Below are 16408 nucleotides of genomic sequence, written 5' to 3'. Positions count from 1 at the left end.
TCTTGAAAAAGCAGAAGGGCTTCCCTCCTCACCGAGAGACAGATTCTCTTGTCTGTTTTCTTAAAACGGGCCCATTTGATTGACACATTGGTGGAGAGGATCTCATCGGCAGGAATCTGAGTCTGCCTTACAGCACATCAAAGTCACGTCAGAGGGCCAAAAGCATTTTGTGTGTGTGTGTGTGTTTGTTTGCCAGTGGATACAAACCACACTGCAAAATAAAGTGAGAGACTTTCATCATTGTGTCTGTTTTGGGGGTGAAAAAATGGTGTTTATGTGTTTTGTGTGTGAGTATGTGTGTGTGTGTGTGAGAGAGAGAGACAGAGAGAGAGGGAGAAGGAGAGAGGGTGTCTCTTTCCTGCGTGAGCGTGACCTGGGTGAGATACCTGAGCTCACAGGGAAAGTATGAGCCGCTGTGCTTTGTTGGCTCAGCGACAGCTAGCTGCGATGTTTCACCTTTGTGGAGACGGCCCTTTTAAGGTTGTGTGCGGAAACCATTCACTGACCCTCCCCTGGGAAAAGGTTAAATTTGGATGTTTTTTCGGCATGACTGTCGATTCTGTTGTCTAAGGTAAACATGTAGACACAGAGGCAGGCGGTTGTGTGGAAACTGACGCTCGTCATGGCAATGACATCTATGGTTTAGTAGCCTCTTGCAGAGCTCAGAAGAGGAACTTGACTACCATTTACTTGAAGGTCTGATGAACACACCAGCTATATCTAATATGTAGGCCTAGGCCTATGTGCTCTGCCTATCATAGCCACAGGGAACATATCAAAGCCCAGGAGAAAAAGTTAAGAAGATGTTGGTGGCATGTTTTAGACTACACTTTATGCCTACTGTCAGTATAGGCCTAATATCTTACACATTTTAAGTATTTTTAAGCCTCAATATCATAGTTGACAAATTAAATTAAATAAATAGGCTATCCAATGTTTTGCATGAATTAGCCTAATAAATATTTAAATGACCATGCTTTGGGTGTCTTACACATGCTTAGGCCTAGAAAATGTGCCTGTCTAGTAAAAACGTCTCGGCTAAATCACATAATTTTCTGTTATGATCTGGTCTAATGTTATGCTGGTTTAAATAAAATTAGGAGGAAATGCATTTGTGACTAAGAATTGCAATCCCTCTTTATTGTGTCTCTCTATCGTTATTCTCACCAGTCCAGTGTGATCCTCAGTGCGCAGAGCTGGAAGTGTTGAGCAAAGACTTGATTAACTCCGTCTCTAAGCAACCATCCAAACAGCGGAACTTCCTCTAGTGACAATGCGGAAGGTTTGGGGTTTTCTTTTACATGCACCTTTTGTAGGTTCACGCACGAATATGAAAATACTAAGCTACTACACACAGTCTAAGTTATCTTAGCGAACTCGTGTTTATTCTAATAGTTCACACTCGGTTGTCTTGGTTGTAAACTGAAACTGTTTTCTGTCCATGTCTTTAAACATGGTGCGTTATCAAAGAGCGTGAACAGGTTAATACATGTGTCTGATTGTCAGAGAACAATACTATCAGCTGATTACTAACAGACTCTGTTTTATCTTGCAATAACTCTCCGTTTTTGAACTGTTGAAGTGTCAAATGCCTAGGGATACGCAGCTGCTTCTCCAAAACATTGTATCGACACATAACATGTAGTGTCATATTGCAGCTTAAGTACGCTCTTATGACTCAGATGAAGCATTCATCTCGACTTCAATGCATTGTGGTTACAACTTAAAAATAGGCTAATTCCTCGTTCGCCCACTCTGTTATTCTCTGTGATTGTTTATAAACATTTATACAGAGATTGCGTGCATCATTTTATTGCATCATTTGGCAAGCCATGAGACAGTGCCTAATCTACAAGGATGTTTAACGCTGACATATCACATAAAAAAGGAAGACGATGACTGATTATCAAGTGTGAATAGACATAATGTTGTGAAGTTTGTGAATAGGCCTAGCTTTTTGTTCAATTGTTACACCCACTTTCTTTCTTACAGTGTTGCAACTCCAAGTCAGAAAATGGAAAAATGGCCATCACAGCTGTCGCTCTTCAAGACCACATATCAAGATCCTTGCTCCGCAGGCTGTCGCTGAGTGACCCAGTGAGAGACAGACTGCGAGTGAAAGGCCCAGGCCAGAGACCCTGTCAGAGAAACAGGCACGAGAACAGCAAACCACAACACTCATTGTCACAGAGGTCACTGGATGGGAGGGAGTACGTGTTGGACCCAGCACCACCACCTCTAACGCTGGGTATTCTTTCTCAGTCTGTTATGCATACTTCAAAATAAGAGTGTAGGAATGTCTTTCATAATAAATGCCTATTTACTTAGAACAAATCTACAAGCTGGATGAGAGTTTTAATAGAGAGTTTTGACTCAGTTTATTGAACTAGCTCTGCAAATGAACTTGATATTTTGCTGCACACCTAGGCCTACTGAGAATCCCAGGTAAATGCATCACTGATCACTTGTTTTTAGCCTATATTACTGCAGTTCCTTTGTATTTTGTGTTGTTGTTTGTTGTGTTTTGGTCTGAAGGTCACAGGCATGTGTCTGTCTGTAGCCCAGAAGCTGGGTCTGGTGGAGACTCCTCGGAGGAGGCTGTCAGAGGCGGAGTGGGAGCAGGTGAAGTCCCGCTCCGTCCAGGAGGGGGACAACACACAGCCCTGTGTCATCTGCAAGGAAGAGTTCTGCCTGCAGCCACAGGTACACACACCTGCCGCATCCCTTAATCCTGACCATCACTCGATCTTATTCTGCCATAAGCATGCACGCACTGTAGACTAAGTATTCAATGTTGACTATAGTGTCAGGAAGGAACGAACTAAAGGAGGAACCTTTAGAGCAGTGTTTCTGCTTTAGAACAGTGTTTCCGGGGACCACTGGTGGTCCGCAAGCTATCCCAAGTGGTCCGTGAGCAGACGGTAAAATATAATATAGATGAGTTGTTTCCAACCTGTATGTAATTCAAACAGTTCTGCAACGCTTCCTATGTAAGCTACGCCAGTTAAAATCATATGAATCCTCTGATACAATAAGCAAGGTGCAAAGACAATGAGCAAGGTGGTTTAGTGATTAGGCCTATTGTGTAATATACTGTTTGTTATCTACTCTTTTAGCTAGGTGGTCCGTGAGGTTTTTTTTATTGGTTAGGTGGTCCTTGATCTGAAAAAGTTTGAGAAACACTGCTTTAGAGGTTGCAGTGAGGCCCAAGAGTGAGGCCCAAGTGTGGGTGACTTAAAGATGCAATTATGTGGGTTGGGATATTCCAATAGAGAGGATGGAAGAGTAAACCTAGTTATTTTTGCTAAGGTGCTTGGCAAGTGAAATATGATTTACCAGGTAGACTGCCAGACCAACCTTTTGATAAAAAAAATGACTGGAATAGTTTTGATAGTGAATCATTTATTGGGTCGTTGGCGACACGCCTGCTCTTCCACAAACTAAAGACATCACCATTGTGGAAATGCTGCATAAAATGCAATGTTGTCAAGTCCACGAGTGTTGTGAAGCTGTCCAAAAATGTGTGAGATGCTTCCTGCCACTGTTATCTTTTGGTAGCAACACTCCCAAGCATTATTATATTGATCCTTTTCCTACATTTTCTTCAAACACATGCTAGTGAAAAGGTAAAAAAAGAACAACTGTGAAATGGAAATGGTCCTCCTGTACCTGCACAAATATTAATTTATCAGTCTCTCCTGTGTGTGTGTGTGTGTGTGTGTGTGTGTGTGTGACCATGTGTGATGTGTGTATGTGTGTGTTTGGGCCTTAACCCTTGGTTAATGGCGTGCTTGCTCTGCTTGTGTTTGGTGTGGTTTCTCTGAGAGTTATGCACTGTAACCGTTAAGGTATGTTGCCATGACTCAATGGCAGTTGTATTCTCCAAGCGTACACAGAGATTTTTTTTGAAAGACACCTCTTCTGAACACTCCCACCCACAACCCCCTTCAGCACCCCCAACCTGCCCCTCCCCCCCCTCATGCCCAAACCCAGTGCCCCCACCCTTAGTTCCTGTATGCTCTAATCTGTGTGGACAACTGTACAAATTTACCCATACTGCCTTGTAACTCAACTGTGACGTGATGATGTAGCAATCAGTGGGTTAGTGTGAGGGGGTCATTCACTGGTTTACACCTTTCTGATCCCCTTTTAAGATGCCAATCTCCACAAGAATGCAGTGGAGAAAGGGCTGCTCACACAAAGCACAGTTGCCATAGATGCATGTGTAAATATTAGTTTGAGAGAGGGGGGCGTTTGTGAGGAAAAGGGGAAAAAAATGTGAATTAGAACTTCAGGCAAAACAGCGGACAGTAACAGAAGACAAGAGGCAAAGCTGCATTTATTTACATCAAACACTATGCACTAGCGATGTTTCGTTGTGTGTGTCTGCACATAATTAGCATGTGAAAGGAGAGCCGTTGGATGTGTATTGAGATGTGCAGGTTTCTTGTAGGTGCACTGAGGGCCTGCTCCACAGACAGGCCACACATTCTTTCTGCGTAGTCTGGTGGTGGTGGTGGATTTGTGTCTTTCCTTCATGAAACCTGGCTGTTTTTTTTTCTCCTTCAATCATGTTGTGGTGTGGAACTCTCTTTGTGTGCCTACTGAGTGGTGTGTGTGTGTGTGTGTGTGTGTGTGTGTGTGTGTGTGTGGTAGGGCCTGTGCAGTCTAATGGCTTTTGGAGCTGTCGGGTATAGATTGAGCTCCATGGGGTGCCTCCTCCCTTTTTTGATGGAGGCCAAAAACAATGAGAAATCAATGCAGCAACACACACACACACACACACACACACACACACACACACTGTCCCACCAAAGTGCCAACTTTATGAACACACACACACATACAGAACTCGCAAATTGTGCACTCACAAACACACACAGCTCACAGCTAGCTCTGCTTTCCATTCTCCAACAACAAAAAATCCACACACTGACATTCAGAGTAAGTAAACACATATCCATATCCACATCCGCAATACACATATCCACATCCACACCTGTTCCCGTACCCACCCACCCACCCACCCACCCACACACACACACACCCACACACTCTGTCTCTCACTCACACACATCTCACAGGACTAGACAAAAAACACTTAGAGGAATAGTGAAAACCAATCTGTCCTTCTGGGTGCCCCTGGGGTTGTGCTCATGCCAGGAGCATTTAGAGGCTACAAGCCAGCTCATTGATCGCTGCGCCACGTGTTTAGGGAAGTACCATGCCAAACAAAGAATTAGGATTCTGCTGCTGCTGGAGTCAGTTGAACGTGTTTACACCAACGGAGTGTTTCAAGTTCAAATTGATGATTACACACGTTTGCTGATACTGTAGATGCTTGCATATCAGTTTATTGTAATAGATGTTAAATTGATGTCTGTTCTGTCTTTGGGCAGGTGCTGCTGTCTTGTACTCATGTATTTCACAAGGTATGTTGAAACATTTTTATTTATCAATACATCATTTGATTCTCCACAGATTACTTAAAGGTAAACTATGCAGTATTGGCAATTTCCTTACTGTTTTTTTCGGTTTTTGCTCTGTCATGACGAATGGCTGAGAAACTCCATCGCTACCTTTTTCTAGCCGGTGCCTGGCGTGTATGTGTATTTGAATGCAGTATAGCAATACGTTACACTCGTTATACTTCCTGACACTGAGGCCGCCGGCCCACAGTTGCAAGGGTGGTTTTTCCGCTCACAGGCGCTAGGGGGAAGCGAGACGGCCACCATTCAACCCGAAAAAAGTCATATAACCATTCCAATGACTCTGAAGCTGGTAAATGAAGGTAAATTAAACTAAACAACTTGCATATTAAGCTAAAAAGCCTGCATAGTGTGTCTTTAAATTAGGTATGCAATCTTTAACTTAATAACAAAGATGGAGGAGGAACACATTCAATCTTTTTGGCACAGGTAGGGTAGAAATACAAGGCATTGTTTTCAAAAAGATCATAATATTTTCCTCTATCCTATGCGTAGTCACAAGTCATACTTTATTGTCTATTGCAAAAGTTGCTAAATTGTAACTATACAGTTATTCAAACACTTATTATCAATATGTAACACCATATTACTTATTGGCTCCTACTGTATATAACTCTAACAAAGCACCTGTGTGTTGGTAGTAATCATTATTATTCAATATGTAATTCTCCATTAAACGGTTTAATTATCCCATCACAAGGGCTATATAATACATCTTGTGACCAGAAATGTGTGTGACAAAGCATATCTACTAGTGGCTAAGCAGCTTGACCATGGGGGTTTTATAATTGTGCTTATAAAACACTACACAGATAGTGTACTATATGATTGGCTTCAGGTAAAAGCAGGTGGTTATAGGGACACAAGTAACAGAAGATCATATCTAGATAGATAGATAGATCCCGGGATCAATAAAGTATCTATCTATCTATCTATCTATCTATCTAGATATGATCTTCTGTTACTTGTGTCTATCTGAAACAATTCATCCAAGTGTTGTGGGTCAGCTTGTGTGCTGGTCCTAAGGGGCAATAGTTTCAGTAGTATGCTAGGGTTGTGAATGCACTAGCCCATCCTGAAGACAACATCAAACCCATATGGTCATAGACACTAGCTTGTTAGCGCGTCCTTCTGACTGCATCACCTTCAACGTGGGCAGGTCTGCTAGTGTGAGTGTCTGAATGCCGGTCTAACCCCCAGGCTGTCCCCACAGGCCTGTCTTAAAGCTTTCGAACGCTACTCAGGCAAGAAATGCTGTCCGATGTGCAGGAGGGAGCAGTATGAGACACGGGTGATCCACGAGGGAGCCCGCATCTACAGGGAGAAGTGTGTCATCAGGTAGGGACACTCGGAGATGGACGATGTGAGAACGTCTCCCTGACATTTCTTTTATGTGTCAACACTGTGATATGCATCATTTAACACTTGTAAACATAACGGATGAGTAAGATTAGTTCTGGTGAAGTTGTACAATTGCAAAATGATAAAATGCTGTATCCATAAGAGACAGAATGTGATGTCAGAATGACACCATGGGTGAAGAGAGGGACTGTAAAAGAAGGGTAGGTGTAAAATATATCTCTTCTTCTGTTACTCGGCTCCCAAGAATACAGGCATGGTGGAGGGGCTGTGTAGCTCGGAGATGGTATCGAAACGTCCGGCGATCTGTCCCACCAAAAGACAAGCGGCTGAGACAGAGGTTCTTTGAGACCAAGGTAAAGAAAATTTTACAGGCAGCCATAGAGTTTATACTTTAGCCTAGTAGATGGAATGATAACTCATCATGAACTAGGAGGGCACGTGGCCATAGACTCAGGACATATTCACTCAGTCGCCCTGTTGGTCAGATCTACTCCAAAACGTAATGGGTGCATCCTTGGAGCATGTTACTCCTTTGCACTAATGTAAAGTGTAATGAAAATCAGGCAGATGGCTTTTGAGTTATCCATCTCACATACAGACAAACAGACAAACAAACCGCACTTAAAACATATAATCTCCTTGGCGGAGGTAATAACCAGGGCTGAAGTGGAGTCAGTCAATCAAACCTATGGTGCCCCTGAGCTTAATCGAACGCACACATCACAATGAGCCTTTATGCATGCGGCGGGTCGGCTGATCAGCTGCCTGCATTCCCAAAGCCCGCGCTCCCGCTGCGAAAGAGGCTCAGGCTTTCTCCCCGCCTGATCCTGCCAGACGTGGACATTCCTGACGCATTCAGCCGCGGGACACCACGCTGACGTTGACTGACGCGGGCAAACAAGAGCAGGTCCCTGCGCAGGGTCTGAAGGTTCAGGCTGTGGCCGGGGTGTCACTGGGGGCAGGAGAGGCGGGGGGGGGGGTGGGGTTGGGGAATGGGATGGGACAGGAAGGAGGGGGCTCAAGACTGGGGAGGGTGCTGGTAGGGGTCCTAGGTGGGGGGGAGAGGGGGTAAGTCGAGAGCCGGGCCGATTGAAGCAGCTGAGGAGGTCTTTGATGGCGTGTGAATTATACACTGTTTGTAAACTCATTAGGGAGAGTGTGTGTTTCGGTCAAACACGCTGGACATTCCTCGGGGCCAGACACAAAAGCGGGTCCAGCGACGGAGTGTTTACCTGCCAGGCCCAGGCTCCAAATGATTTGAGTTTTTGTAAATGATGAGGGCTAGGCATAACAGGGCCCGCACTCTCATTTTTCATGCCTCCCTCCCTCGGCCACTGGGTGTTGGTGTTTTTTAATCAGTAGAACACACACACCAGCTGTGTGAAAGGTTTTGTGGTCAGCCGAGAGAGCTAGGGAAATGCACATAGAAAGGGGGTCCAGTCGTTTGTTTTGGGCATGCCAGAGTGGAATGACCCCAGATGTGACAATGTGACACATTCCTTCACTTTCCATTTCCCTCAGAAAAAATGTTTTGGTATCAGCAATCGTCCACTACCATACGCTTTCAGACATCATTTTCTTTTGCTCCATTTCTGATATTCCTGGCAACAAATTTAATATGATCGGTGCTTTTTTTTTATTTAAAATAAAAGTCCTGAGTAGATCTTCTGTGTAGATTAAACACATACAGATTTATTTGCTGAAACTGAGCCCACCTCATGGCAGGCAGCCTTGTATTGAGGGCATTAGGTGACAGCAGCCAGTCCCACAGTGCAGCAGCAGCGGCAGTAGCAGCAGGCAGCCAGAGTAACAGGCAGCCAGGCAGGGCTGAAGGGGCCGCTGGCCTCTGCCCCCCCCCCCGGCCCAGCAGGGAAAGGGAAGATTGCCATCTAGTGAGCTCCACCTGTCCCTCAGACGTCTGTGAGGTGCCACTGGGATGGCCAGGACCTGCCAGGTTGGGCTCAGGGCTTTTTAGGGGAGATGATTTCTTCTTCTCTAAGAAGAGAATTTGTATGCTGGGACTGGGAAGCAGTGCAAAATGAATTTAGACACGTTACAATGTCATTAGATACATAAATATATAATATGCACCAGCCAGTATGATTCCTGTGTTGTTTAATTAGGGAGCAGTATAAAGTTAAATATTGGTATTTAGCATGGACTCACAACAGCTGGTTTGGGAATCAGACCCAAGCCAACTGTTTATCAGAAGGTGGTGTTATCACTGCTCCACCATATCCGCATAACTATATAAATATTTAGTATAAAGATATTTATTTCTGCATATATCTCATGAGTTGTGTCGTTTTCAAGGGCAATAATGAAAAGAGTAGAAAGCTCAATTTGCTTCCTTATGTCTGGAGTTAGGTGGGTTACATTATGTATTCATAATGTTCATGTCCAGTGTCCATGTCCTCTGTATTCATTTTGCCCAGTAGACAGAGACAATGTGAGAGACACCATTAGCTTCAAATGAGATTGATGTGAGGTGACATTACCTTTGTCTTGAGTAAATGTATGGATACAGTATGATTGTGTGTGTGTGTGTGCGTGCATGCGTGAGTGTGTGTGTGTGCGTGTGTGTGTGTGTATGTGTGTGTGTGTGTGTGTGTGTGTGTGTGTGTGTGTGTGTGTGTGTGTGAGTGTTTGTGTGTTTGTGCTGTATATGTGTATGTGTGTTTGTGCTGTATATGTGTAAGTGAGTATATGCGCGTATGTAATTTGTTGCCCCTGAACCTCCAGGCGAGTGAGTGTGCGTGAGCCGCGGTGCGTGCCCCTCAGCTGCCCTTGAGTGGGGGGACGGGGGACCTGTCTGGAGCGTGGAGCGTGGAGCGGGGAGCGTGCTGATGGATGGGGTAAAAGACACAATCTGCCGGCCTCTTAATCAGCCTGAGTGCCTCGGCACGGGACGGGGGGACGGGCTCACCCCTGTCATCTCCTGCCCCACCCCAAATCAGATGATGAGGAGCAGTGTCCTAACCTCACCCCCCCAAAACACACACACATATATATATACAGTATACATACCCCCTCTCTCTCTGTATGGACATATACATGCAGTATGTGTCTCTTTCACACACACACACACACACACACACACACACACACACACACACACACACACACACATGCTTGCAAATGCACATACATACCCACATACGCACACCCTCACACTCACACGCAAACTGTCAAAGCGATCTTATCCCTGCCAATGTCTATAAAGCTGACTTACAGCAATACATAAACCGTCAGCCCCACATTTATACGAGCCAATTAACACTGTCCTTATACATGGTGACCGGCGTTGACTACTGTCCTGTCCACACATGACACTGGAAATGATGTGCGTGTATGTCAGTGTGTCAATGTTCTACGTTTTGAAGGGGAAGGGCAAGATGAATAACATTTGCAGTCATTTGATATTTTGCTGGCTTAAGGTTTAACTGTTTTTTACATAGATACCGGCAGTTCAGTCTTAACATGTGAGTAGAGAAAGAGAGAGAGAGAGAGAGAGAGAGTGATTAGATTAATGAGAAGAGAGGAAGCACACGTCTGACAAAAGGCCTCCCCAGATACCCCATCAGCGACCCCCTTTTCACTTCTGCTTTGTGTCGGCTTTGTTGTCGGTCAACACATTAGGCAGGGAAACTGATGAGATAAAGACTCTCACCTGCCCCCCCCACCCCCTACCCCCCACCCCACCCCACCCCCTGCCTGTGTGGAGGCAAAGTTCACCAGGGCCCTTGTGTTGTTTGTCCTCACCAACAAGGCCTGCCTGTAAGCCCTGTCGGTCTGAATGGTTAACGGCTGTTTAATTAGCGATAAAAACATGGCTATAAATGGCCCGTGATGTCAAAGGAACAACAATAAGGACCTGCTACAGACAGTTTTTATTTGTGTGACTGTGTGTGTGTGTGTGTGTGTGTGTGTGTGTGTGTGTGTGTGTGTTTTCGCTGTAAAGTGTCCAACCTAAAATGTTCCCTGTGTACCTAAGCCGGTTCCAACCCTGTAGTCTGGCTCCTTGCGTCTGCTCACAGCTGAGAAAAACAATTCCTGTTCTCGTGACACATGCTTTTTTTTTACGCTTGCAGCTCCAGGAGATGAGTGACAGTCTGGTGCAGGCCTGCCACACGGACACAGAGGCCTTCCTGATCGACATCGAGCATTCAGTGGCCCAGAGCCGCCTTATCTTCAGGCAGCTGGAGACAAAGTGCGCTCCCGGTGCCCAGGCCCTGGACTGGGAGCTGGTCAAGGAGCAGGTAGGACTCGACACCTCCTGGGGCTGACGGGGCAGCAGCACCAGGCACGGAACTGAAGTGTCTGTGGCAACAATTAGCTTCCACTATTATCAATGGAACTGGCTACACCAGACCCAGTGTAGCCCGGGCCTGATAGAGGAGAACGAGTGAATGGAAAAACGTTGAAGAGAACAGAACAGAATAGAACAGTCATTGCACACGCACACACAAACACTTCGGCAAAATGCACTCTATCAAAGACCATCTCGTCAATGCCTAATCCCACTTCGATTCACCATATAGCTGTGCCATTCAACTTTCAACGTGCCAACACTTGCAACGGACAAAGAAAAAAGAAAAACTCAAACGCACAGATGTTCCGTCGGAATATCAAAAAAGAAAGAAAGAAAAAAGAGAAAGGCATGGCTGTGATGTGATGGCCCGCCCTCTCTCCCAGACGGGGTTGAATGAGTGGCCATAATCCGTGGTGTTTACAAAAAAACACCAGCAGCTCCCGTGGTGCACGCTAGATCTTTCATCGGCCGCAAAAAGCAGTGAAAAGAGAGGTGATATTTGCCGTGCTAGAAAAGGGCCTTATTGTTGCGCGTCCTGGGAGCCTTTTTGCGCCAGCCAACGGCATCTCGTTCACAAAATGCGTGTGTGTGTGTGTGTGTGTGTGTGTGTGTGAGTGTTGAGTTGGGGGGTTGAGGAGGGGAGAGGTAAAAGAGGTCAAAGGCAGGGCAGGAGTTGCTCAACCTCCACCTGTGCGTTGTGTGTTGTGGGCGTGAGAGAGAGAGAGAGAGAGAGAGAGAGAGAGAGAGAGAGAACCTCACAGGTTGTTTTATCGCAGGGTCCGATCATCAACGCTCACACCAAGGCAAACACAGGAAGCCGTGCCAAGCTCATTATCAGACGTTTATGAAGCGCTCTAAACCCCCCCCCAAGCCTGTCTGTCCCACGAGTGAAAGCAGGCGGTCGTTCGTTTAATGATTAGCCTTGTGCCAGTGGTAAACCACCTTCTCACACACACATAGTCGCTTTCCTGCCATAAATATGGTAAAGCATAAATCCTCTCTTATCCAACCAGTCTGACATGCTGATCAGGGTCCCACTGTACATGTTGTCGCTGAGGAAGTTAAGCAGAACAGTAAAACGATGGAAAAAAAGGATAGAAACAACAGTAGGAAGTCAACCTACTTTTCCCTTGTCACGTGGCAGGTCTGCACACTGGTGCTTTTCAGCGCCATAAAGCGCCTTTTATGAAATTAAATGAAAGATCAAAACAACAAACAGTGTGTGTGTCAGCTGCAGTTACAATCAGCTATCAGTCTTGACCACTACTGACCACATTATCATCAGGGATGGGCAAAAATACTGTAATAATGTACTTTCAAATAAAATATCAAATATCCTAATTTTAAGTGTATTAAAATAAACTAGAAAAATACAGTAGCCATGCCATGTATCAAAATAAAATACTGTATATATATATATGTGTATATTGAAAATACTAAAAATACTCTTTAAAGGGAGCATGGAATCACTTAAAGCTTCCATATCTGTCTATTTAATCTATTTTTTCATCACTACACTGACTCTGTTGATAAAGTGGGTAGTGTTTAAGAGCAACAGCTTTTCTCCGCCTACCAGACATGCCTTAAATCTGCAAACAGTCAACAGATCAACTATGCTGACCTGCCTGTAACATCTCATAGCTTACTGTATCAGAAATGTACTCAACAAGTCACAACTGAACTTGTCAAGTGGTACAAACTAACCACCGTACCTACTGACAGCCACAGAAAGCAACCCAATGCAGTTCTATTACCTTAAAATAACGGCTTCAAACTCATTGGATGGACCCTTTCAAGAGAGTTCCATTATCAGCATCATAGTTGTCCCCACAAGACTTCCTTTTTAACATTCTATGTTATCTTAATGCAGAGGAAGTAGATTGGGGCCCAAATAGAACGTTCAAGCATTGTTTTTGTTTACCTTGTTGAAAGGGTCTATAGTACATTGACATGTAATACAGTCAATAAGGTCTCTCACATTAATAATAATAAATTATTTTATTTAAAGGCTCCTTTCTTGACACTCAAGGACACCATGCAGGCATACATAAAACATTTAAAAAGCAGAAAATAATGATAAAAGATATAAATAAAACAACAGAAAACAACAGATGTGTTTTGAAATGGGGAAATGAATCAATGTTTCTGAGTTGTGATTTGAAATGGGGGAATGAATCAATGTTTCTGAGATGGGGTGGAAATGAATCCCAGAGACGGGGAGGAGGGGACAGACAGGTGTGAATGCTCTGCTCCTCATGGTGGTGAGACAGGTGTGAATGCTCTGCTCCTCATGGAGGTCATGGAGGTGAGACAGGTGTGAATGCTCTGCTCCTCATGGAGGTGAGACGGGGAGGAGGGGACAGACAGGTGTGAATGCTCTGCTCCTCATGGAGGTGAGACAGGTGTGAATGCTCTGCTTCTCATGGTGGTGAGACGGGGAGGAGGGGACAGACAGGTGTGAATGCTCTGCTCCTCATGGAGGTGAGACAGGTGTGAATGCTCTGCTCCTCATGGAGGTGAGACAGGTGTGAATGCTCTGCTTCTCATGGTGGTGAGACGGGGAGGAGGGGACAGACAGGTGTGAATGCTCTGCTCCTCATGGAGGTGAGACGGGCGGAGGGGACAGACAGGTGTGATGGAAGAAGAGGATTGGAGAGAGCGGGAGGGAGTGGGAACATGGAGGAGGTCAGACAAATATGGGGGTTGGATACGGAACTGAACCGGGAGTCAGTGGAACTGTTGGAGTGATGTGGTGGATGGAGGGGGTTTGAGTTATGATGCGGGCAGGCAGCTGAATGCCCATAATGATATTCCGAAGCTGCTGAAGTAAGATCATTAATTTTTTAGTTGGTTTTAAACTAATTGGGTACTTTGTAAACGCTAAATGGGGTTATAATGACACCAATAACATATATTGGTGTGGGACAACATATATTGATGTGGCAACCTTTTGAGCAATGTTGCAGGGGAACCATATAATGGTTTGCATGTGTTCCACTGATTAAAGCTCTCAAGAAACTGATGCTTAAATATTGTCAGAAAAATTAATGGTTAAATACTCTCAAGAAACTGATGGATAAAGTTCTCAAGAAACTTGAGGTTGGTCAGAGAGAGGGGGTGTAAGTACGCAAATAAATGTTTATTTTGTTAACTCAAATTAAAGCAAACAAAAACAAGATGCTGGACCGAGCGGCGTCACTTGCCAGTGTATCCGAACCTAGCACAGACAGACATGAACAAACAAATGAACAAATAGGCCTAATAAACCGTTTAATTATGATGTCATCACATCACTAAAAGTTGGTTTTACCAAACATATTTGGCAACTACAAAAACACACACCTATAAAGTATTTTGATACAAAATACGAAGCCATTTTCTTCAACCCAATAAAATACAAATTACAAAATACTATGTTGTATTTGAAATACGTATTTTAAATACGTTTCATAAACACTGCCCATCCCTGACATTACCATCATCATCATCATTTTCAGTCATGCATCCAAGTTCCCAAGTGCCAATCCAACCAGGCTTTCTCTGCTCCTCTCCTCCTCTTCCTCCCTAGGCTGTCCAGAGAGAGATGCAGGACTGTCCCATCTGCCTGACCCCACTGTGTCCCCCCTGCTCTGGGCCTGACGGGCACAGGCCTGGCCCCAGGCGGGGCAGGGTAACCCGGCATGTGCTCCTCCTGTCCTGCTCACACCTCTTCCACCAGCCCTGCCTGGAGGCCTTCGAGCTCTTCTGCCCCGAGACGCGTCCCACATGCCCCCTCTGCAGGGCCGCCTACAGCAAGCGGGTCCTGTGAGTGGCCAGCCACGCCAGTCCGGTGCCCGGCCGCCACACTGCCTGCCACACTGCCCAGTGTCTTCTGCTGTCAATTTCATTTAGGTTGGTTGCATATTTACCAGCAGTTTGCTGCATTGCATTCCTGTGCTGTCTTTGATAAAGAGAAATGTGTTCTTTGTACACTGTGTCAGTTTGCTGAAATGTGACATGACTTAGAGGTATGTTACAGGAAATAAGCTCCAGTCCATTTTACGTGCACACACACACACACACACACACACACTCAAGCATGGATTTAAACTTGCTGGGCATGTATCCCAGACTTATTTACCGTGTAACTGTTTTATTGCAGTGGAACTTGCGGCCTTTCCCGGGCGCGCGTGAGAGAAGGGAGGGGTGGGGGCAGGGCAGGGATGGGCTACTGACAGGCCCTCAGCAGGCAGTGCAGACAGCAGGTGGGGTTGTGGTTGGGGCTAATTGCCTGATCCTCCGCCTGCCGGGCTGATTACCCCAGCTTGGCAGGGAACACAACGCAGAACAGCGGCGCAGAACGCAGACAGGGACTTTCTCTACCATCACACCTTCAGCCTTTGATGATGAACTGAGTAGGATGGGTGTGGGTGTGGGGACGTGGTGGTGGGCTTTGTTTTCCATGCCACTATGAAGAGTTTCCCGCTAAGCATTATTATGGCAACGGGGGTGTTTTTATTTTATGACGTAAACTGTTGTTCTCGGGCCAACAAGGCTTACACTGCGTGGAAAAAATGGAAACCAAGGTTTTCCTCAAATTGCAAAACTTTAATGTAAAGTGGTAAAATTGTAAATGCAGATGTCATCATTTTTATTTTACAACACTTACAACAAAGACAAAACACAACAGAGAAATGAACATCTTTGCAAATATAAAGTACATTCACATATGTCGCAAAACAAACAAATAAAACATGCATAGACATGACAGATAGCCACTTAGTGTGGAATTTGCACCTCTAATGATCAGAAACTACTGTAAGGCAGCGCAGAGGCATCACTCTAACCAGACCTTGGTTTAGCCACCAAACGTCACCAGGCTTTAATGGTGTTTAGCTGCAGAATTGCCGGATGAATGTGTTGATCAAAGGATACCTTATCTTTCCTCAACATCAAACGGGCAACCCTCAAACCTCCAAATTAATCAGTCTGGATGATCCCCACAACTTTTATTATTATTTTATTTATATTGTTAAAAGCTATGTAGACTTTCTGAATCATTAGCAGTTAGCATGGAGTGAGTGCTTGCAAAGGTGAAGGAAGCACACACAAGCATCTCCACTACTAAAATACTGAATATACAGTGTGAGGAGGGCTTAGTTATTTTGACATGAACAATTGCCGCTGCAGGTGTTGCTCATCGTTTGTTTCGTGTGCTGATGACGGGAGGGGAGATGGACCGTTGCAGAGAGGCAAAGAATGACCA

The 16408-nt window shown here is 45.1% G+C and overlaps 1 protein-coding gene across 4 annotated transcripts; it reads left to right on the top strand.

Moving 5' to 3' along the window:
- Positions 1-1227: 1227 nt before the first annotated feature.
- rnf32 (ring finger protein 32) lies at positions 1228-15110 on the top strand. Of its 4 annotated transcripts, none has more exons than XM_048266615.1 (8): positions 1228-1282; positions 1993-2248; positions 2561-2703; positions 5400-5432; positions 6703-6827; positions 7096-7204; positions 10943-11110; positions 14732-15110. In XM_048266615.1, exons 1-8 carry the CDS (start codon positions 1274-1276, stop codon positions 14969-14971), a joined length of 1083 nt encoding a protein of 360 aa, XP_048122572.1. In that variant the 5' UTR covers positions 1228-1273; the 3' UTR covers positions 14972-15110. The 4 variants fall into 4 exon arrangements, with proteins under 4 accessions (XP_048122572.1, XP_048122574.1, XP_048122571.1 ...); XM_048266617.1 differs by lacking the exon at positions 1228-1282 and adding an exon at positions 1291-1312; XM_048266614.1 differs by lacking the exon at positions 1228-1282 and adding an exon at positions 1332-1456.
- Positions 15111-16408: the final 1298 nt, after the last annotated feature.

The sequence above is a fragment of the Alosa alosa genome, chromosome 16, assembly GCF_017589495.1.
Source record: "Alosa alosa isolate M-15738 ecotype Scorff River chromosome 16, AALO_Geno_1.1, whole genome shotgun sequence".
Lineage (NCBI taxonomy): Eukaryota > Metazoa > Chordata > Actinopteri > Clupeiformes > Clupeidae > Alosa > Alosa alosa.
Note: the sequence above shows the minus strand (reverse complement) of the source record. Positions and strands in the feature narration are given on the sequence as shown.

Coding starts and splice junctions, on each gene's coding strand:
- rnf32 (XM_048266614.1), top strand. Junction 2,704..5,399: donor AGTTCTGCCTGCAGCCACAG/GTACACACACCT, acceptor GTCTTTGGGCAG/GTGCTGCTGTCTTGTACTCA. Junction 6,828..7,095: donor AGGGAGAAGTGTGTCATCAG/GTAGGGACACTC, acceptor TCGGCTCCCAAG/AATACAGGCATGGTGGAGGG.